This window comes from Camelus ferus, chromosome 2 (assembly GCF_009834535.1).
Source record: "Camelus ferus isolate YT-003-E chromosome 2, BCGSAC_Cfer_1.0, whole genome shotgun sequence".
Taxonomy (NCBI): domain Eukaryota; kingdom Metazoa; phylum Chordata; class Mammalia; order Artiodactyla; family Camelidae; genus Camelus; species Camelus ferus.
The window spans coordinates 28,493,306-28,517,511 of record NC_045697.1 but is presented as its reverse complement, the minus strand read 5'-3'; the positions used below and the strand labels follow the sequence as shown (position 1 = coordinate 28,517,511).

Sequence of the window (24,206 nt, the reverse complement as noted above, 5' to 3'; positions counted from 1 at the left end):
GTTTATTCAGTGTCTTACTGAGGACTGTAGCACAAGAGACAGTCTCTCAGATAGCTCAGAGAACTGCTCCAAAGTAAGGGAGGTGCTGATATTTATATGTATAGTGAAGTGAAAGGTTATTACTAGTCACAAGGACCATATATCTCTATAGTGCTTTTCTGTGTATGGCAAGATGCAAGAATATAGGGTCATTGGAATTCTTCGTTAGAAATGCATTTTAACTATCTAGGGGATCATATATCCAAAACAGAATGCTTCATCCTAAATTCTTTCAGGGTGGAGTTAAAGGTCAGCAGCTGCAGGGGCTGATGACTTGATCCTTGTAGAACTGGAATGACTGGCAGCATTCTTTGTTTACAAACAATATAGGGTCACCCTATTGGATCAATATAGGGAGTACGATAAGGAATTTGTGACTATAATTGCTTGACTATTAATTTGAATTTTAAAAATCTGTCGTGATAGAGTTCAGGAAGTCTTAATTCCTAAGCACAGAGAATTGTGGTATTTAGGGTGTATAGTGGGGTTTATTTCAACATTTAAATTTAAAAAATAACTTTAACTTCTCCCAGGCATAGCTTTAGCACAGTTTTTAACAAATAATGATTGATTGATTTGAACTTGAGTTTGCATCCTTTCCTTGTCCACTTCCCATCAGAGAATCAGAGATGCAAATGTATGTCATCAGTAAGAAGTATTAGGAAGTCAGTTGATGATTATCTAATTTCTGTACTGCTCTAAAGTTGTCTTTATAATAGTGAAACAAATATAACTAGCATGATTGGTCATATCTGACATGTGGAATGAGTCCTGGTCAGGAATTGACGTTGTGATTTCCTGTCCAAGGTCTGTCTCATACTGTATGGATGTGTAATCATGGTTAAATTATTAGCTTATCTGAACCTACTTTCCTCATTTTAAAAAAGGGCTAATTTTCCTGCTTTGACTTTGTCAGAGGGCTGTTGTTAAGATATAAAAGTATTTAGTAAAGCTATAAGCAAGTATAAACTATTACCAAGTATAGCTATGTTTGAGATCCATTTCTGATAAAGGAATAAAGCAAATGAATACATTACAAAATGATGTATTGTATATGAGTAAATCTGAACACCTTATTACATTAAGATGTTGGGTCATCTGGTAAAAGTAATCCCAACTACTAAATATAGCATATCAGTATACTGTATAATAATGATAGTATTATGGAAGTTGACAGACAAATATTATGTTCTCCCTGTTTAATATGAAAGGTAGTTAGAGTTTTGGGATAGCTCTGCTCATTTGGTTGATCAGCTTTCTGATTGGCTACTGGGTAAAAACTCGGGATCAGAAAGCTATTTCTAGAAAAAAATTATTTTTAGAGGTGAGTAATTACCTCTGTGACATAATTGGGAATAAGATTAAAAATAGAGTAGAGAGCAAACAAGTGTAGTCTCCCTGAATGTCTTGGGGACAGTTCTAGCAGTTTCTAGCATATGTTTCACTTTTTTGGTTTTATAACTTTGGAGCTTTAACCAGTAACATTGATGCTTTTTAGATTAAAAATGCATAGAATGCTTTTTCCGAGTTTTCCATTTCATTGACCAACCTCTATTTTCTGTCTTGTAAAAACAAATTGCATGCTTTCTATCTAAATTGTTAATTTATATTTTGTTCTTGGTGTGGGTTTTTATTTTTTAAATGGAAAGAATTTTGGTATGGTTCTTGATTACTGTTAAGATTTGGCTATTTGAAAAGATGATTTTATTATAAATCACGTTCTTCAAATTACAGTAGAAAGAGTTTTCATCCTCTGACCTTGAATCAGGCTTGGTTATCCCTGCTTCCTCAAGGAGAGCCCTATGTTTGCATGGGGAGGAAGCAGAGCAGTTTTTGTTTTGTGTTTCTATGAAAATGTATTTTTTTTAAATTTAGATATATTTGAAATTTTTAGTGCTAAAAGGTAGAATGGTATAATGAATCCCTGCGTATCCATCAACTGGCTTCAACAGTCATTCACCTCGTGGCTGTTTTTTTTGTCTTTATCTCCCCCTTTGCAGGATTATTTTCAACTAGATCCCAGGCATAATATCTCTTTAACTGGAAATAGTGGGATCTCTCAGAGATAAGGACTCTTTTTAGATATGACAATTGACGTTGTAGTTATGTTAAGAAAAATTAGTCATAAATGTCATTTAATCCACTCTGTGTTCAGAGTTCCTGATTATTTTATAATTGTCCTTTTACTGGGTTTGTTTGAATCAGAATTCAAACAAGGTCTATATGTGGAATTTTATTGATACATCTTAAATCTCTAAAACTGTAACCATATCCCTACCATCTCTTAAGGTTTTATTTATTTACTTTTTACCATTTATTTGTTGAAAAATATGAATTAGTTTTCCTTAGTTTTATTGCATCCAACAATTTTTCCTGATTTATAAAGTAATATATGATCATTGTATGTTGTTGAAAGGTAAAATACATACAAAGTGAAAAGTAAAATCTTGTCATCCACAGATACTCAGTGTTAAAAGTTTTGATACTTTTTTTTCAATTTTTTGAGTGCCTTTTTTTATGCTTTGTGCTTTGCTTATTTTTATATCCTATTTAATGTACTTTAATATTGTGTTCTGCTCATTTCTCCATGTTATTATGAAAGAAAATGAAACATTTGGCTGCATAATAGTTCATAATATGTATCATAGCTTAAATATTCCCTTTTAGCCGGACATTTAGATTGTTCCAATTTTTCACTATTATAAAGCTGTGATAACCATCTTTGTACAGAAATCCTTGTATTTCAGATTTTTTGTTTGTTTTGGGGGGGTAATTAGGTTTGTTTGTTTGTTTGTTTAAGTGAAGGTACTGGGGATTCAACCCAAGACCTCATGCATACTAAACACGCACACTACTTCTGAGCTATACCCTCCCCTGCTTCAGATTTTTTTTTTTTTGATATAACCTTAGAAGTGGAATTATTCAAAGGGCATGAACATTTTTTAACTTCTGATTCATATTGTCATAAAGTTATTATCATTTGTGATCTCAAATGCAGTCTCCAATTTAAGAATCTATTTGCATATGCTCTGTGTTATTAAGATGTCTTTGCTCATCACATTAGTAGAGTGTGGTTTTTTTCCCCAGTTCTTTTGCTCTTTTAATTTTATTTGGAATTTTTTTTTTATGTACACATTTATGTTGTAGATTTGTTGATATTTTTCATTGTGTGTATCTTTAGGAAGTTCTTCCACTAGGGTCAAATAAATATTTACCTAAATTTTTTTCTAGAATTACTGATGAATTTTTTTCCTTCTTAATTGCTAGCAGGTTTTCCTAGGGACTATTTATTAAAATATTGATCTGCTCCTCATTTATTTGTGATTCAAGTTTGAGATATACACACATAAATTTTATGATTGTATGTGTGGTTCAAGAAATTCTAGAAGAAAGAGTTGATTTCCTGTTGACTGGGTTGTAAAATTACCTCTTATCCCTCTCCTCACTCCACGTTTTTGTTTTTTTCCCTCTATTTCCCAGCTATAGTATGTATCCAGATGTCTTTGATTCTGAGTGGGCCTTGGGAAAACACCTGAAACAAAACTAGTTTAGTTCTTATCTTCTTCCTTTATATTCCTTCTGTTTTATGTGTACTTTTAAAATGAATTCCCATTTGCCTTTATTTTAAACTCAATTTACAAAACATTACCAAAACATTATACCAATATTAATAGTTTGTGGTGTATACTATGTTGTTTCAGCATTTTGAGTCTCTTAATTTTTAAGCTTCCACTAGAGGATGAGTAGAGGAAGGGAAAGGTAAACATTGAAAACTGATTTTTGCACAGAATGATTACCTCAGATTTAGAGCAAAGACTGACTTTAGAAGTATTGATTGTGTGGTCTGTTCATATACTTGGTCATTTCTCATTGATAATGAGATTTAGTTTATTTTGTAACACATTTCTGTACAGAGTTTAGAATCCCTTTTATTGTATAATAACCCTACCCAGCAAATTCAGTGATGACAGAGGGTCAGATAGAGGATTAAGATGATTTAGCATATTCAATTCAAGAGAAAAATTGAGATATAATTATTTGTCACTAGAGCTAATCATTCTAATACTGGAATAACAAGAAGCTTACTGTAAGGTTATTCTTTTAAAAAGTTAATATTCAGTTCAGAAGACAAAACAGTATACAATGAAAAGTGTCCTTATTAGTTCTGTCCCTGGCTACTTAGGCCCCATTTCCAGAGGCAACCAATGATATAATCATTTCTAAATGCTAAAGTCTTAAGGCTTTAAACCATTTGCAAACATCTCTTCATAGATAAAAATTTATCTTTAAGTGATTAATGTGTGGGAGTTTTGGCATCAACATTTAGTATTTATTTTGGATAGAATCTTGTTTACATGTGTATGGAAATGTTTACATATATGTACAGATTTACATAACCATATGTAAATATGTGATTTGATTTAAAAAGTACAATGCAGTAGAGAAAATTAGGAAAACAAGATAAATATTTGATCACTTTAAGAGAATCAGTACAATCATTTAAATGTAGAATACTTCCTCCCTAGGTTTAAATTCTGCACATATAGTCATTCTATATACTTTTTTCTCTTAACCACAGGAATTTCACATTGAGCATAGTGGATTTATGACTCATTTCTTGTGAGGGAGATGAATTTCTTAGTAATATTGCTCTTGGAAGCAGGGAACTAACCTTATTGAAAAAGAGGGGAAACTAGAGATTGGCAAGAGTAGAGAGGTTAAATAAGGGTACATATTTTTATAATCCAACCTTGAGAAAAATAAGGGAAAAAGCAAGTTATACTAATTCTGGGTTCTTAGAACTGACTGCTCTTCTTTTTTCTTCTTATCTTTTTCCTGGGGTGGGTGGAGGTAGGAATGGATCTGAGATGTGTAGAGGATAAGTTGACATTTTGTTACATTTTGAATGCTTGCACAGAAGGACAGGAATGCCTAATACATAGTACTTTGCATCAAATTAAAATTAATTTATAAGCTGCTTGGTAGCATTACAGGGAGGGCAATCCCAAACAGTTTTGGGAGAACAATGAATGATTGTGGAATTATTAGTACATTGCCCAGTATTAGTAACTTAAGATAAATAAAATATCAATAACAGTCTGTTTCTTTTATCATTTATAAGTACTTTCCTAGGATCACCTGGAAGTAGTGTTAGTCGGCTTTGTCTCCTCCGGTCTGTGATAGTTTTGTAGGCTTTCCTTTTTTTTGTTTTTAAATGTCTTTTACAGTTTTGAAGAGTATTGGGTAGCTGTTTTTTAGAATTCGCCTCAACTTGGGTTTGATTATTTTTCTCATGACTAGACTTGGTGTTACAGTTTCGGGGAAGAATACCATAGGGTGACGTGCCCTTCTCATCCCATCATACCAAAGGTACATGGTATCAAATCAGTAATGATGTTTACCTTGATCTTTTGGTTAAGGTAGTGTGTGCTAGGTTTCTCTACTGTAAAGTTACCTTCTCTTTCTGAATTCTGTCTGTTAGAAATGAGTCACTAAGTCTAGTCCACATTCAGAGTCCAGGAGGGTTAAGCTTAACCTCCTAGAGGGCGATAAATTTGCTAATATTACTTGGAATTCTGTAATGAAGATTTGTCCCTTTCCCTCCTTCTCCCCCATCCCCCACCTCTATTGGAGTATTTTAAAGGACACTGATAAGAACATTTTTATAGTTCTTGATACATATTGCCAAATTACATTCCAGAAGGGTCATAACTGTTAACTGTTGGACTAGCAAAATTTTTCATGGTACCCCGTTTGTGTGGTTTTTTTTTTCAGGTGAAAGTTCACACTTTAATTTGTATTTTCTTAATTACTTAGTTAAGGTGACCTTTTGAAAATATTTCTGTAGTGCCCTTTTGGGGAATTACCTTTTCCCTTGGGCTTTACCTATTTCCAGTATTTTTTAGAGACTATCTTGCCTGTTTTAACGTGTTGTCTCTTAGAGACTTAAGAGATTTATTTAGCATGTTGCTTAGTGGCCTTTAATTTTTAATCATCTCCAGGTTTTTGTTTTTTATTCAGGTTTAGGTAAAAGTCATCTAATGATAATTCCATTCCAAATTAATGCAAGAACTATAGTGGGTTAATCTAGCATATGACTGGATTATTTGCTTCAAGCCTGCATGGCTGATTCTCCCAAGCATTTTGTGTTAAAAATACTTTAAAAATATTTACTATATTGCAATGTGTTAGAAAAATAGCTAACCTGTTTGAAAATTACTTTTATAATCTTGAAACCTATGTTGGCATTTTATTATATTTTGGGAAATTTTTTTTACCCCTAGGTATTTATAAAATACCCTCTTTTAAAAAAGAAATTTAGGAGACAATAGCTTCTTTAAAAGATACATCCCAAATGAAGTATTTTCTTCTGTAAGAGGAACCAAAATGAACTCTCATACACACGTACAAACATATAAATGCTTTCCCCCCTAATCTTTAATGTCTTGGAAGACTTTTTTTTTTTTTTTTTTTTTTTTTACTTCATGTTAGACTTTAACATCTATAGCAACAAAAAATAGCTCCAGGATAAAAGAGCTGAAGTAAAATTGTCAAAAGAAAATCCAGAGTTTATTGTTTCTACCCTTCAGTTCCTCCAGCTTGTACCTGGAAAAAATTAATTTGTTAGTTAAAACATTAAAGAAAGTGAAAATACTCTCCGAAAAATATTTCACGTTATCATTGGATGTTATTTCCAATTGGTGTCTTGGGATTTTAGATCTATTTTTCTGTGGTTTACAATTTTCTTAACTCTTTGGCTGATAGTCTGACAGATAAATATTTAAATAGAAAAATTTGTCAAAATAGATTCTTACTAATGTGGCTTTGGAGCCACCTAGAAGAAATGGAAGAAAATAACCTATAACAAGTTCTCAATCTTACTATGAGATAATGGATTGATACTAAAGAGACAAAAAGAGTTTGAAAAAGAAGAAATATAAGTGCCAACAAACTTGAAAAGATGTGCAGCCTCATTAGAATTAGGAAATAAAGTAGTGAGACATATTTTGGGGGCCTGACATTATGGCAAAAATTTTTTTAAATTGAATGTGTCCATGTATTATTGTAGTATTAGTGACAGTAATAATATTTTATGTAATTACTATGCTATACAATTAGTAATATGTACTGTGTGCTATTCATAGAATTAAAATTGGTAAAGGCTTTTTGTGAATGCCCTTAGATCTGGAGATTTCATTATTTGTACTCAGTCCTACAAAAATATGGGCACATAGATGTTTGTTGCAACATTATGTTAATAAAGAAATTGGAAAGGCTCTAAGTTATCTCTACTAAAGGAATGCTAAAATTATGTGTTCATGTTTTGGAGTATTATGTAGCCATTAGAAAGAATGAAGTAGAGCTTTATATATTGAAAGTTCTCCAAAGCTTTTTATGTTACAGAGAAGCAAGTTGCAGAATATGTATAATAGGTTCACGTATAACTGAAAAATTGTGCTCTACACTGGAATTTGACACAACATTGTAAAATGATTATAAATCAGTAAAAAATTTAAAAAAAGAATATGTATAATAGGACCTCATAAAACCCACCAAAATTATAGATGGATATATGTATTTATAAGGGTATAAATGCATATAAAGAGACCTGGAAGTATTCATACCAGACTGTTGACCGTGGTACCTCTGGGGAAAGGGCGGAGAATTGGGGAGAGAAGAATGGGAAGGTTGACAGTTGCCATTTTACTCTGTGTACTTCCAGGGATACCACTGATACTGACACATAACACTGATGATGTTGTTTTACAAATATTTGCTACTAAGACTGGCCTAATCAAGAACTGCTTTTAAGAGGTTTATTTCCCAAGGAATCAATCCATTATATAAACGTGTAGTTCGATGGCATAATTCTAGAAAATACACAGTGGTGGAACTACAGTATCTACTTTTCGACCTTTTCCAAACTTATAAACAGGCAATTAAATTTGACTCCCCAAAGGTAAAATAAAGTAAATTAAACCCACCCAACATGAGCTGGAGTGTTTAAGGTTCTAACAGCAGATAATAAATTGCGTAATGGCACTGGAACACTCCCTCAGTACATACAGAGACAGGATGACTCAACTAACTTATTACAGCTGAACTCTACCAGGAAAGGTTTGTTAGTCAAAGGAGGAAATGACTCGGATCTGAGGGATGTGGAGAATTGTATTTGCCCTCCCAACAGAGAGGGTGGATTATTTTACTGCTTTTCTGTGCAAAGAGTTTAGCAGGGGATAGTGTGAGAGCTTTAGATGCGTTTTGTCCTTTATACTGCATAAAAAGTCACCTGTAAACTGTTTCTTAATTTATGCCCAGAGTCAGATTGCTATCACAAGTATTAACTATAATAGGAAATTACTAATATATAAATTAAACCCTTGATTGTGGAAAGTGTTAAAATATAAAAAAGTGAATTGTAGAATTGTACAGACTCCCCAGTACCTATCACTCAGCTTCAGCTTATGGCCAATTTTATTTCTTCTCTGCCTGTATTTACTTCCTCTCTCCTCCCCTAGATTATTTTGAACTTTTTCAGTGCACTATTCTTATTTTTACAACTAGGCCCTTTGTGACCAGTTGGAGTAAAGTTGGTTGTCTTCAAGGGTCAAGCCCATGACTTAAACATTATTTAGCATTATTCTCACATTAGGGTTATATATTGAGGAGCTGAACAACTCCTGTGAAACATGAAAGGCAAAAGCATTGCTTTAAATTACTTTCTATCCAAGGCCTCTTCTAGGCTGATTTACCAGATTCTGTCTTGCCCAGGATAGAGCAACTTCTTAATGTCTCTGGACACCAAGGAATCTAAATGTGGGGTGGGATGGTTAAGTTTTTTGCTCTAGTGTGCTGCTGTGTGTTGACACTTGTTTTGAGGTCTGGGCCAACAGAGAACTATTTCCATTCTATTTAAAAACAAAACCAAACCAAACCAAGTAATTTTAAAGTGGAAACTATTAACTGAAAACTGAATAGTATCTAAAACAACTCAATTTAAAACAGCTCATGTAGAAATTTCCACAGAAACCTAGCACTTTTGAGGAATGTCCTATTTATAAACACATTTTTTCATTTTACTGGAGGCTAATTAAGAGCAACATACTTTTAAAATTCTAGTTGATTTATATGTTTCTTTCATGTGTAGATACAGAGAAAATAAACATTCAAATTTCAGTAAATATTTATTAATTACTATGGCTGATGATTAACATAGATTCCTGCCTCCAAGCTCTGTTTTTTTTGGGGGGGGTGGGAGAAGTGGTGGTGGAATCTAGTTTTGTAAATCAAATGGATTAAAAAGAGACTTAAAAATAGCTGTTCTACAATTTTTATGGGTGATAAACACAAGTCTCCTTTGTAAAAATCTGTTTGCTTATATTTTCTTAGCATTTTCGTCTTGAGGCGCTACATTAACTGGATTGATACTGGGTATTTTAGTATTTGAATTTCATTTTTAAAAAGCTTAGTACTATATCATTTAATTTCAACTCACATTTTATTGGCCTGGCAAGGCAGTGATAGGGAGGAAAGAAGGATCAGTATTTGTAAGTGGACACTTGTGTTATGTCCACACCCAGCACAGTCTGATCCCTTTTTTCCTTATGGAAAGTCTGTCTCCAAAATTATATTCTCTTCCCCAGAGCTAACCACTTAATTAGGTTTGATGTATATTCTTCCAGTCCTCTATGTATGCATCATACCTTAATTAAAAAAAATAGACAGTTCTATCGTTTATCCTACTTAGGTAGTCCATGGTTTAAAATGGCATCTTCATCATATTCTAAATTCTGGTAAAATCATGGATCAGTTTGTCAACATTATGTTCTAATCTATTGCTCTAGCTGACTATTTCTACATGTGGCTGCATTTTGAAAAGTTAAATCACTCATCCATCTAGAATTTGTTTTGGTGTAAGGAATGAAGGTAGGGAGTCAGCTGTTCCCAACATTGTTTGTGGAATAATTTGTCTCCTGCCTAGTGATTTGATAGGCTGTCATCAAACCTATGTATTTCTGTAATGGACATCATGATTACTGAGTTAATTAATGAAAGAAACATTTTGACTTGTCTCTTTATGTTGACTCTAGCTTCTCTACTATCAGTTTTCCAAAGTGCAGCCAAGGCGATCTTTTAAAAATACACAGGCATAAAAACCCTTATGGACTTCACATTGCTCTTTGAAGACCTAGTCTTGAACATGGCCTAGAAGACCCTGTGTGGCCTGGCCCCCTGACCTTTCTGATCTCATTTCAGACTACTCTTCTGCTGTCTGGATCCCAGCACATCATGGCTTTCTTTCAGTTCCTTCATCAGGTCATAATCTTACTCCCTACAGTCTTCACACTGCTCTTCAATTTGTGTCTAGAATGCCTGCAGCTCTCAATCCCCATACCTTCCACTTCACCCTGTTGTATTCTAGTGAATCCATCCACTTTCAACTCAGAGTTAACTTCTTTCGTTAAGTCTTCCTGACTCCCTAGATAAGTTTAGAACCAGATTATGCTCTCTAAGCACCATTTATCTTTTTTTGAAGTAACAGCTTTATTGAGATACAATTCACATACCACACAATGCACCATTTAAGGTGTACAGTGCAATGGTTTTTAGCATATTCATGGAGTTGTGTGACCATTACCATATTCAATTTTAGAACATTATCTTCACCCAGAATGTACCAATTAGCAGTCACTCTCCACTTCATTCCAAGCCCCCTAGTCCTGGGGAACCACAATTTTTTTTTTAATTGTAGTAAAATATACATAACAAATTTTGCCCCTTTTTTTTGTTAAAATTTTTTTCTTTTTGTAGGGGGAGATAATTAGGTTTGTTTATTTATTTATTTAAATGGAGGTACTGGGGATTGAACCCAGGACCTCGTGCATGCTAAGCATAGTGCTCTACCACTGAGCTACACCCCCTGCAAATTTTGCCATTTTAACAATTTTTAAAATGTACAATTTAATGGCTTTACATTTACAATGTTGTGCACCTATCTCCACTGTCTATTTCTAAAACTTTATCACACCAAACAAACTCTGTACTCATTAAGCAATAATTCCCCATTCCTCTCTTCCCCACATCCTGGCAATTACCATTCTATTTTCTGTCTATATGAATTTCCCTATTCTAGAAATTTCACGTAAGTGGAATCATACAATATTCGTCCTTCTGTGTTTGACATTTAGCATAATGTTTTCAGGGTTCATCTATATATCAGAACTTTTTTTTTTTAATTGAAGTATAGTCAGTTTACAGTGTTGCATCAATTTCTGGTGTACAGCATAATGTTTCAGTCATATATATACATACATATACAGTTATACATACATATATTCCTTTTTGTATTCTTTTTCATTATAGGTTACTACAGGATATTGAATATAGTTCCCTGTGCTATACAGAAGAACTTTATTACTCTTTATGACTGAGTAATATTCCATTGAAGTATATACCACTTTTTGTTCATCAGTAGTTGGACACATGGGTTCTTTCTACTTTTTGGCTCTTGTAAATAATTTTCTTATGAACATTTAGCATACAAGTATCTATTTGAGTTCCTGTTTTCAAATCTTTGGAGATAAATACCTAGAAATGGAATTGCTGAGTCAAATTCCAAATGTAATTGATAATTGTATATTTAACTTTTTGAGGACCCACCAAATGGTTTTCCAGAGAGGCCATTTAGGAGGTTCCTAATTTCTTCATGTCACTTATTTCCATTTTTCAAATTATAGTCATCCTAATAGGTGTGAGGTGGCATTTCATTGTGGGTTTTTTGGGGGTTTTTTTGTATTTCACTAATGACATTGAACGTTTTTTCTTGTGCTTATTGGCTGTTTGCATATCTTTGGAGAAATGTCTGTTTAAGTCCCTTTTAAATTGGATTGTTTTTGTTATTGAGTTAGAGGGGTTCTTTATATAGTCTGGAGAGTAAACCATTATAAGAAATATGATTTGCAAGTATTTTCTCTCATTCTCTGTGTTATCTTTTCTAGTTTTTTGGTTCATTTGTCTTTATAGCAGTTACAGGTTTGTATTTATAATTTTTAAAATACTTAGATTAATGTTTATCTCCACCATTAGAATCTTACCACCCTTTAGGGTAAGTAAGGACTATATAAAGTTTTTGCTCACTTTTGTGTGGCTGATGCCCAGCACAGGTGCTAATACTTTTTGAATGAGTGAAGTTCCCTTAAATTAATTTATGAGTTCCATTGATCTGTCAGTTCCATCTTAAGTATCACTAGTACTCCATCTTGTTACTCATTATTCTTATTGAGAATCTTCCCAGCTATCCTTGTCATGTTAATTCATGGACCCCCACCCCCAGCATTGGTAGCATTTTAGATAACTGATTTTTTTTTCTTTCAGCTGGCCTTCTTGGTAGGATAAAGGCTGCAGAGGTACCATAGTCAGCTTAGGCTGCTGTGGTAAAATGGCACAGACTGTGTAAATTAAACAAGAAATGTTTATTTTCACAGCTCTGGATTCTGGGAGTTCCTTGATCAAGTTGTGGGCAGATTCAGTGTCTGGTGAGAGACCTCTTCTTAGTTTGTAGATGGCTGCCTTCTTGTTGTATCTTCACGTGGTGGAGAGAGAGATAGCATGTCTCTTCTTTAAGGGCACTAATCCCATTCATAAGGGCTCCACTCTTATGACCTAATTACTTCCCAAAGGCTCTACCTCCAAATACCATCCCCTTGGTGATTAAGGCTTCATCATATGAATTTTATGAGGGACACAAACATTCAGTCCATAGCAGTGGTGAGGCTAACTAAGTTAAAGAATTAAGTAAGCAAGCAGAATAGTGCTCAAGTATCACCAGCTTCACAGGTGAGTCCAGTGTAGAGTGTCTGAAGACATTTACACTTACAGGAAATCAGTCTGATGACAGAAGTGGTATCCAGTCATTTGTATAGTTCATAATTCATGTAAGATTAGTAATAAACTCATAGATACATTATTAATAAATTGAACTATACTTAGTTTAAAAGAACAATTGTAAATCTATACATACATGAATTATTTATAGCTTAAGAGAAAGAGTAACTCTGAATAATAGTCTTAAAATATTTTTTCCTTCCTCCTAGATTTAAACAGTCAAGTTAAATCAAGCTGGGTAATCATGGCAGAAGGTGGATTCGACCCCTGTGAATGTGTTTGCTCTCATGAACATGCGATGAGAAGGCTGATCAATCTGGTGAGATGAACAGGACAGTCCTATTCAGAACTGAACTGTACCCCTCTATCCTATTTTGGGGAGAATGTTGGTTATTGGAAGATTTACATTTGATGGGCACTAAAAGTTACTTCATAATTGAAATTCCGCAGTGGTATAAGTCATAATGGTTAAGATACTTGATACCAGCTTTTTCATTAGAGATAAAAACAAATTGCTGTCTTTATTTATGATAAATTTTTGTTGATGAAATTCACCATTATAGGTGGATAGCACACATTTGTGTACAGACTCTTCTGTTCTGTATTAATGCATATAGTCTTGGGCTATATGGAGCTTGTTTACCTGATAATCTGCTATGAAGTCATAGTTCCTGTTATGATATAGTTCAAATCTTACTCCAACAAATGGCATAACAGAAGTCTCTGTAAAGATCATTTTCAAATCCAATTCAACTATTTGACAGAGGCAGATTTCTGAACAACAGGTTTTGGATAGCTTTATTGAATTGAGTGTAGTGAAATTTGAATTGTAGGTTTTTAAAGACTTTACTAGTCTATAAGCTTAAATACAGGGCTGTTTATGTACTATACTTTATACTTTTTATGTTCAAAAGGAGAAATTTGACCATTATTCACAATAAATAAAGTACAATTGACCCTTAAACAACATGGGTTTGAACTCTGAGGGTCCATTTATATGTGGATTTTTTTCAATAGTAAATTCTACAGTACTGAACAATCTGTGATTGGTTTAACCTGAGGGTGTAGAATTCTGTTGATTCGAAGGGACTATGTACACAGAGTGCTGACTTTATAGTTAGGTATAGTTACTTTATAGTTACATGCAGAGTTTCCACTGTATGGAGGGTTGGTGTCCCTAACTCCCTCATTCATCGTTCAAGGGTCAGCTGTATATTGTCATGTTGTACATTGTAACACATTTTGTTGTTTTAAAGTACTCTTGTACAGGGGTGTATTATTATAGGCCAGTTAATAAAGGCAGGTACAAAGAGCTGCTCAATTATTTGAATTGTTGGTAGTTAATAAGCAGGTTTTCTGCTTATTCAGTGTTGATACATAGTCATTAGAAGTGCATTGACGGTGAGTGGTATTCCTTTGAGAGTCAGCATATACTAGGACTTATGATCCTTAAGAATGCTTTAGAGAGGATAGCAATAAACTAAGAACTTATAGATTAACTATGACTCTTGTGAGTATAGAAATATAATGGGAATGCCATATCTCTGATAACTTGATGTAAAAATAGATTAGTTTGAGTAAAGGATAGTTTAGAAAATATTTTCTCCTGTTTGTTTATGAAGTTTAAGAGCTGATAGTTTTTATGTCTTAATTCAGTCAAACATAAGGCAGATTTCTTTTTCAAATTAAATGTGATATTTGAAACAAAAATTAGACATGTAACTTACTTGTGGTAAATTTCCTTAGTGGTTTTTGTGTGTGTTGTTGTGAGTGGGCATCAACATTGTACTTTTTTTTTTTAATTAAAAAATTTTTTATACAATTTAAAGGTTACTTTCCATTTACAGTTATTACAAATGTTGGCCATATTCCTCATATTCTAAAATACATCCTTGAACCTATATTACACTCAGTAGTTTGTGCCTCCAACTCTCCCACCCGTATATTGCCCTGCCCCTCCCATAACCACTAATTTGTTCTCTGTATCTGTGAATCTGCTTGTTGTTTTTTTTTTTTGTCATATTCACTAGTTTGTTGTATTTTTTTGATTCCACATATAAGTGATCCAGGATACTAGTTTTTAATAAGGATTACTACCTTTTTATTTCTCACTACAGTATTTTTTGTTTCTAACAGTATCATGCTTTATTTTGTTAGCTCTGCTGCTTTTTTTAGAGATGGCTAAAACTAAGCCCTACTTTTTATGATTCCCTGTATATTTCTGTTCTCTTTGATAGATTGTCAGGAAAGCCATGTTTAGCTTTTTTTCTCCTTTTTTAGTGGGCACATTAATTCATGCTTGATAAAACATTATTTATAGCAATCTTAGTTTGAAATATTTTGTAATTATGTGAAAATATATTTTAGATTTTTACAAATCCTTTAAAAGTCCATATTCTTTAGTGTGTGCTGGACATTTTCACACAATGTAAATTACTGTTGGGTGATCTGCTGTGTATAACATGCTGATAATAGTATTGAGGAGAAACTCATTTAATTCACTAAGGAAACTTGCTGGTTAGGTTTGATAGACATTTGTTTAAATTGAATTGTGCTTTTGAATTTTTATTTCATCTGCATTTCTTATTTAAATTCAGAATCAAGCAGCATTTTTGGATCATATCTACTTTTTGCTATTTAAGTGCTTTTTAAACATTTTTTTCTAAAGTAGCTTTTGATATAGTCTCTAAATTCAGAAATTCAAAGATTTATGAATACTGCTATTTACTTTAGCATTATTTATAATAATAAAAAGTTATAAGCAACCCAAATGTCACCTAGTAAGGCAGTGGTTATATCATGACACATTCATGCGATAAAATCGTATACAGATGTTTAAAATAATTCTTTGAAAAATATTTAATAACACAAGAGAAATTCATGTCATATGAAATGAAAGAAAATAGGATATACAAATGGCATTGAGTATAATTTTGTGTGTACACACACATATACCTTATATATATTTGTACACAGGAAAAAAGACTAGAAGAAAATACACCAGAATGTTAAAAGTGGTTATCTCTGGATTGTAGAATATTGAGACTTCTCTTTTATAGTTTCCTGCATTTTCTGTGATAATAAATTTTATAATCAGTAAAAAGTAGTCTAACAAAAACTCAATTTTTTCACTTAAATGTCATCAGTATTCTTTTATGATATACTAGGCTTTTCTACCTCTCGTGCATTCATTATTTTCGACTCTTCAAAGGTACTTCAGAGGACCTTTTTTTCTCAGTACCTGTTATCTTATTGCTCTGTGGGATTCTAACTCCACAGCCTATATCTTAAAAGCAGTTTATCTGACTATAACTTCTCTGTGTTAGTTATAACTAACAGAATTTAGATGTCTGCATGCTCAGGAAATTCATAGATACATTAATAATACTGTGTTATAGTATGATGACAGAGCAGAGATTTAGTCTCTTTTTTTTTTTAAATGGACATTTAATTCATCTTTGTAATAGTGTAACATCTCATTAACTTCAAGTTCTGATTTGAAATTTTTGTTATTTTTGACCTCATGTAGTAAAATTGGGTTTTCTTGTAGTTTAGAGTATTGTCAATTCCTGAGAATTTAAAATGCTAATAGCAAGTAAAAACCTGGGGAAACTTGAAGATTTTAATGCAGATTATTTATGGTTTGTTGATTAGTTGTATGCTAGGTTGCAGTTCTGTTCTCTGGAAACAGGCTTTGCCTGTTTGAGCTTAGGAATAGTTAAGATTTTTACCGTAAGTTCCTTTCCACTTTAATAAACTTCTGTTCCTTGAAAATTTAAAACTAATTTCTTTTCCTGATTTAGTAATGATATCAGTTAAGGTTTCTTCATTGTAAATAATAGAAGTTCTAGCTGATTTAAGCAGAAAAGGACGTATTAACAGAGTATTATGTGACTTACATTGGACAACCTAGAAAATGAATAAGATGAACGGGAGTGTTAATGCCAGAATGAACCCATGCTGCAAAACTGGCCCAAGCTGCTGCTCCTGAATTCCAGACTTTTGTATATCCAGCTGTTGATACAACATCTCCATTTGCACAAATAGTAGACAGCTTATACTTGATGTGTGCATAACTGAACTTCTTTCCTTCATTCACTTTATTGTATATCTGCAATAAGGGCTTTTAAAACAAATGAATATATCTCTGGTTGTATTATTATAGGAGTGTTTTAATGATACATGATAAACAGTGTTTCAGTTTAAGGTTATAAGACTGCAGTACAAAGAATGCCCATCTTGGGGTGCTCATGACAAAGCTTTACTTGCTTTCTTGGCATATCTCCTTCCTATGATTTAATTGCATCCTTGGGTTACACAAATACTAGACTGTTCTTAATGCAGTTGTATTTTGCCAGGTGCATGTTTGCCAGGTTTTGTTTGCCAGATTTTGTATTTGCTGAGTTCTGTTTGTCTCTGAAATGTTCAGAAACATTAAAAAATGGAGGCGCTATCTGACATTTCAGACATTCATGTATCCTAGTCTAATATTCTAATTAGAACTTTAATGCTTTACTTATTAAATACTGGCTAATGAGACTTTTTAAAGAGGTGAATAAGAATATACAATGAGTCCTTTTCAATTAAAATCAGGTATCCTATCATGTTCCATTGAATTCTCTGTTTCATTACTTGACTAAATATGGGAATATACCCATTGATAAATATGGATTTTTACTGATATAATAGTAGAATACTACAACATATGTAGAAAGATGCCAACACAAAATTCATAATCTAATTATAAATCATTCTTTTAAGTTGTTTAGCTTTTTTTTGTGTGCCTCCTCTGAGGATAGTGTTCTTTTTTTTTTTTTTTTAAACAGGGGGAGGTATTTCGTTATAACTAGTGTACCTAGTTGTTTCGGTTTTTTCTAAATCATTCATACTTCCTAACATCCGTAAAGACAGTCTGAAGGGGGATTTTTTTCAATTCCCATTGAAGCCATTTGCAGAATTATTCTATTTTTAGCCTCTTCTGCTCCCTTGTGACTTTTGTCGCCTCCTGCTCTCCTTGACTATCTCTTGATATACAGTTTCTTCTGTTAATGATAGGAGTTCCAGAAGGAGAGAACAGGTGGATTTAGAAATGTGAACTTAAATCATGCTTTGTGTTTTTCCTGTTCTCTGTTGTAACCTAAGATTTGGGATGCAGATAATCCTTTATTGTTTGTTGAGCTCTGTATTTCAGCTCTAATCTAAACAGTGTAAGTGAAACTTCTACATCTTTACTTAAATTTGTTTTCGTATTAAAGTACTATAAGCCTGTGATCTGGGAGATCATTGGTCATATTCCTCTTAGAAGTCTTAAGGCCTTGTAAATTGTGACTAATGTCTACTGATCTTAAATAAGTCACTCTAAGTAAGACCTGTTATTGGCCTTTTCCTGGAAGATGTATGCCTGAAGTTTCTTGAGAAACTTCCCTACCCAGAAAATATATCTACTGCTAGTATCTTTTCCTATTAATTTATACTGTTGTAAAATGTTTAATTATTGATATAAATAATAAATGTTCTTTCAAAAAAAATACATGTGAAGTAAATTCCTCACTCAATTCTCTATATTTGACTTATTCCTACTTCCCTAGATGAATTTGGTGTGCACCTTCACAGATCTTTCTAACAAATAAACATGTATGGACTATGAGATACATATATATATGTATTTCCCTAATTTAATAATATTTAGCGTTTTCCATGTTGCTACAAAGCCTTTTTAATTCATGTGATTAACTTTTGGTTTTTATTTTAGTCAATAAAGGAAATTTTAGTGGGCTTTCTTCTTTCAAGTCTTAATACTTTTTATCAGTATCACCTAGGCACTGGAAGACTAGATAGTCCTTCTGTGATTAACGGTACAGTTGATTTTACAAATTAGGAAGTGTTGGCCTTGAAAATAAAACAGTCAGGTGCAGCCATTATGGTAAACAGTATGGAGATTCCTCAAAAAATTAAAAATATATTTAACATATGATCCAGCAATCCTACTCCTGGGCATATATCCAGAGGGAACCTTAATTCAAAAAGATACATGCACCCCAATGTTCATAGCAGCACTATTTACAATAGCCAAGGCATGGAAGCAATCTAAATGTCCACCAACAGATGACTGGATAAAGAAATTGTGGTATATTTATACGATGGAATACTACTCAGCTGTAAAAAAAAAAAAAAAGAATGAAATAATGCCATTTGCAGCAACATGGATGGACCTAGAGATTAATCATTCTGAGTGAAGTAAGCCAGAAAGAGAAAGAAAAATACTATATGATATCACTCATATGTGGAATCTGAAAAAAGAAAAAAAGAGAGCACTAATGAACTCATCTACAAAATAGAAACAGACTTGCAGACATAGTAAACAGTCTTACGGTTACCAGGTGAAATGGGGTGGGAAGGGATACATTTGGGAGTTTGAAATTTGCAAATGTTAGCCACCATATATAAAAATATGTTTAAAAAAACAAATTTCCTCTGCATAGCACAGGGAACTATATTCAATATCTTGTAATAATCTTTTATGAAAATGAATATATGTATATATATATACATGACTGGGACATTGTGCTGTACACCAGATATTGACACATTGTAACTGACTATACCGTAATAAAAAAAAAAAGAAAAGTCAGTTATTTTACTAGCAAGAATGGGTTTATTTGGGAATAGCAGAGAATTGCAGTTTAGGACAACAAGCCACAGCAAAAAACCATGCAAACAAGTCCAACAGTTAAAGAAGAGAGGGATGCCATTTTATAAAGAAAAAAGAGGCAAGTTGGAAGGGATTGTTTTGAACAAAAGCCCACTGGAGAAAAATGAGAGTTCAGGGTGATGATCGTTTTTCATTGGCTGAGTTGCTGGGGTAGTTGATTTCTTACAGGAAATGCAATGTACCTCTTTTCCTGTTGGAACCTGTAAATTGATGATTCTCTCCTTTTGATGATTAAGTCTATGATTGACCATTCTCATAATTGACATTAAGTGGTACTGTGTGACAGCTCCCCCTTCTGGCCTCCTGGTTTTCCTTTATTTTCACAGAAATGAGGTTATATTTTATTTTAAAGATAAAATAACTATTGAATGTCCTCATGGCACAAAATTCAAGCAGTACTAAGTGTGGAAAGGGAAAAGTAAAAATCTCCTATGTTCCTCCGCCTCTCATTGCCATTTTACTGATTATAAGTTACTCAGTTTCTTTTATATTCCAGTTATTATGAGTGTATAACAGATTACCCCAAAACTTAATGGCATAATAGCCTTTTAATTAAGTTGACAAATTATGTGACTGGAGTTCATATAAAGCACAGTGGAGATGGCTTGTCTGCTGTGTAATGTCTGGATTCTTAGCTGCAAGATTCAGAGGCTGGAAGCAGGAAGCATCTGGAGGCTTGCTCACTCACTGTTTGATGCTATCTAGTGGCTGAAACCGTACCTAGTACTGTCAGCAGAATTCTACATATGGCTCTTCATACGGCTGCTTGGCTCCCTCTCAGTGCAGTGGCTTGGTTCCAGGGGGAAAGCATCCATCCTAAGAGAGGAAGAGGGAGGAAGAGAACCAGGCAGCAGCTGTATACTTTTGGTGACCTCGCTTAAGAAATCACATACACACATCTAAGCTATACTTTTGGCTGAAGCCTGCTCAGCTTCAAGAGGAGGGGGCATAGATTCCACTTCTTTTTTAAAATTGAGGCATAATTGACAAATAACATTAGTTTCAGGTGTACAACGTGTATATATTGGGAAATGATCACCACAGTAAGTCTAAGTAACACTCGTCACTATACACAGTTTTTTTTCTTGTGATAAGAACTTCTAAGATTTACTCTTTCAGCAACTTTCAAATATGCAATATAGTATTGTTAACTATCATCACCATACTGTATACTGTATATATAATGTGTACTGTACATTATATCCCCACGACTTATTTTATAACTGAAAGTTTGTACATTTTGATCCCTTTCACCCATTTCATTCACCAGCAGTCCACCACCTCTGGCAACCACCAGTTTCTTCTCTGTATCTTCGAGCTTGATCTTTTGTTGTTGTTTTAAATTCCACATATAAATGAGATCATACAGTATTTTTCTTTTCTCTGTTTGACTTATTTCACTTAGCATAATTCCCTGAAGGTCCATCCATGTTGTAGCATAAGGCAAGATTTTGTTCTTTCTTAAGGCCGAATAATAATTCCATTGTATGTGTACATACCACATCTTCATCTGTTCATTCCTCAACGGACGTTTAGGTTGTTTCCATATCTTGGCTATTGAAAATAATGCTGCAGTGAACATGGAAATGCATGTATCTTTTCAAATTAGTGTTTCTGTTTTCAGGTAAATACCCAGAAGTGGAATTGCTGGATCATATAGCAGCTCTATTTTTAATTTTTTTAAGGAATCTCTATATTGTCTGTCATAGTGACTGCACCAATGTACATTTCTACCAACTGCACAAAGTTTCCCTTTTCTTCACATCCTCGCCAATACTTGTTATTTCTTGTCTTTTTGACAGTAGTCATTCTAACAGATGTGAGGTGATACCTCATTGTGGTTTTGATTTGCATTTCCCTAATGATTAGTGATGTTGAGCATCTCTTCATGTACCTGTAGGCCATCTGTATGGCTCTTTTGGAAGAGTGTCTCTTGAGATCTTCTGCTCATTTCTTAATCAGATTGTTTGGGGTTTTTCTGGTTATTGAATTGTATGAACCCTTTATATATTTTGGATATTAACCCCTTATCTGATACGTGAGTCGCAAGTATCTTCTCCCATTCAGTTAAGTTACCTTTTCTTTGCTATGCAGAAGCTTTTTAGTTTGATGTAGTCTCACTTATTTATTTATTTATTTATAATTTTTTATTGATTTATAATCATTTTACTCACTTACTTATTTTTGCTTCTGTTACCTATGCTTTTGGAGTCAGATTGAAAAACTCATCACCATGATTAATGCCAGGAAGCTTACTTACCACCTGTGTAATTTTTTTAGGAATTTTATGGTTTCAGGTCATATATTCAAGTCTTTAATCTATTTTGAGTTAATTTACATTAATTAATTTTAATTTAAATTAATTTTAAACTATTTGAGTTAAGAGACTCCACCTCTTGATGGGGGTTGGCAAGATTCTGGAAGAGCATGTATGGTTAGAAATACTGCTGTGGCCATTTTTAGAAAATACAGTCCACCACATTTATCTTTCTAGAAATTTGTTTTACACAGAACTGGATCATCTTTTATATATATTTCTGAAACTTGTTTTTTTTTTTCACTTCACGTATCTTTTCATATTAGCAACTTTCTTACTTCAGTTTTCTAAAACAGAATACTGTAGACTGGATGGCTTATAAACAACAGAAATTTTTTTTCTCACAGTTCTGGAGTTTGGAAGCCCAACATCAGGGTGCCAGCATGGCTGGATTCTGGTGAGAGCCTTCTTCCAGGTTGTGGATCTTGTATCCTTACATGGTGGAGAGAGGGCAAGAGAGCATTCTGGGATCTCTTTTATAAGACTTTAATCTCACTCGTGAGGGCTCTACCCTCATGACCTAATCACCCCTGAAAGGCACTTCCTAATACCATAAAACTGGGGGTTAGAATTTCATAAATTAAATATTCAATTCCTAACAGCAAATCAAAGTCAGCCTCATTTTTACCAGTGTCATGGTATTGGAATATTGTCTTTTCTTTTAATAGCACATGTAGTATGTGAATATCTAAATTATGGACACTTGAGATAATGTAGAAATACAGACCAAAATGTCAGTCTTTCTTCCATTGCCCCCTACTCACCCATCCCATGCATGTCTATTATTGCTCACTTGGCCCAGGGTTACGTTGGGTTTGTGGACAGTAATGTATCTATATCTGTATCTTTATGTATAATCAAAATAGACTGTACCATAGGGGTATAGTATATAAAAGTTCTGTTGTTGTCTAATCAGTGGTCACAAATTACGTGATGATTTTTGGTTCAATGTATTAAACTCAAATTCAGAAGGTATTTTTATATGATTGGGGAGAGTGTATGCATATCATTTGGGCAAAGTAGCCCAACCTATTAGTGTTAGATGTTCAAAAAGTATTTTCAGAATTCTCAGCCTATGCCTTAAATGTGCATAGATTATTGTGGTCTTTCCAAGTTACTTTTGTTAATGTTGTAAGAAAATATGTAGAGATGCTACTTAGTCATTAAGACTAAATGTGATCAGATATATTAGGTTCTAGCTGTCTCCCAGTTGAAACACTGGACTTTCCACACAGGAAAACTTGATTTGAATATGCTATCTTCGTATTTTGTCATTTCTTTAAAATTCCTCTCCTCATAATTTGGCATTGTATAGCAAAACTTAGAGTGTACATACCTTCATTCTAGCAACTTTTCTTACCCTAAAGAGATTAATCAAATGTGTAAGAATATACTTATAAGAAGATTCACTACAACTTGTTTTTCATATACAAAATTAAAGATGATGCAATTAAGTGAAATTCTGTGCAGCATTAAAAATTAGGTAGAGATAGGTTTTGGCAGTCTAAGGTTATTTCAGGCCAACCTTATGACCGTGAGCTTGTGTGTGGTGTGGTCAGAGAGGACATTGACCAACTGTTTACCGTTGATTTTAAAAGTACTTTTTTGTTGTTGGTTTTGTTATAGTTTGAAACTCTGCCTGAGAAAGTAACAGAGACAGAATTTGAACCCAGGTACCTCTGACTCTAGAGCTTCTCCTTTTAACCACTGTTCTGTACCACACTATTTACCAGTCCACAGGTAGATCCATGAGAAAGAAAGCACCTCCAATATACATGTGGTTCTTGAGCATCAGACATAGAAAAATAGCAAATAAGTTCTTGTCTAGGTACTGTCTTAGTTAGCTCAGGCTGCTACAGCAAAACACCACAGACTGGGTGGCTTCAACAGCAAATACTGATTTCTCACAGTTCTGGAGGCACTGGGAAGTCCAAGATCAAGGTGCTGCCAGATTTGGTGTCTGGTGATTTGACTCTTTTCATGGTTTGCAGACATCCACCTTCTTGCTGTATCCTGACAAGGCACAGAGAGAACAAGAGCTCTGGTCTCTCCCTCTTACAAGGGCACTAATTTCATCATGGTGGCTTTACTCTCATGATGTCATCTAAACATAATCACCTCCCAAAGACCCCACCTCCATATTACATCACATTGGGGGTTAGGGCTCTAAAATACAAATATGGGGGAAGGGGCACAAACACCCATAGCAGGTACATTTTGGTAAGTCCAAAGAGAGACTTTCTGTTTTTTTGC

The 24,206-nt window shown here is 33.7% G+C and overlaps 1 protein-coding gene across 1 annotated transcript in view; it reads left to right on the top strand.

Annotated features, from left to right (window-relative positions):
- SMIM14 (small integral membrane protein 14) overlaps nucleotides 1-24,206 on the top strand; it is a 54,752-nt gene that overhangs the window by 10,572 nt on the left and 19,974 nt on the right. The window contains exon 2 of the mRNA XM_032496109.1: nucleotides 13,134-13,243. Within this exon, the coding sequence (XP_032352000.1) occupies nucleotides 13,169-13,243 (75 nt within the window). The 5' untranslated portion in view covers nucleotides 13,134-13,168. The remainder of the gene's footprint in view (nucleotides 1-13,133; nucleotides 13,244-24,206) is intronic.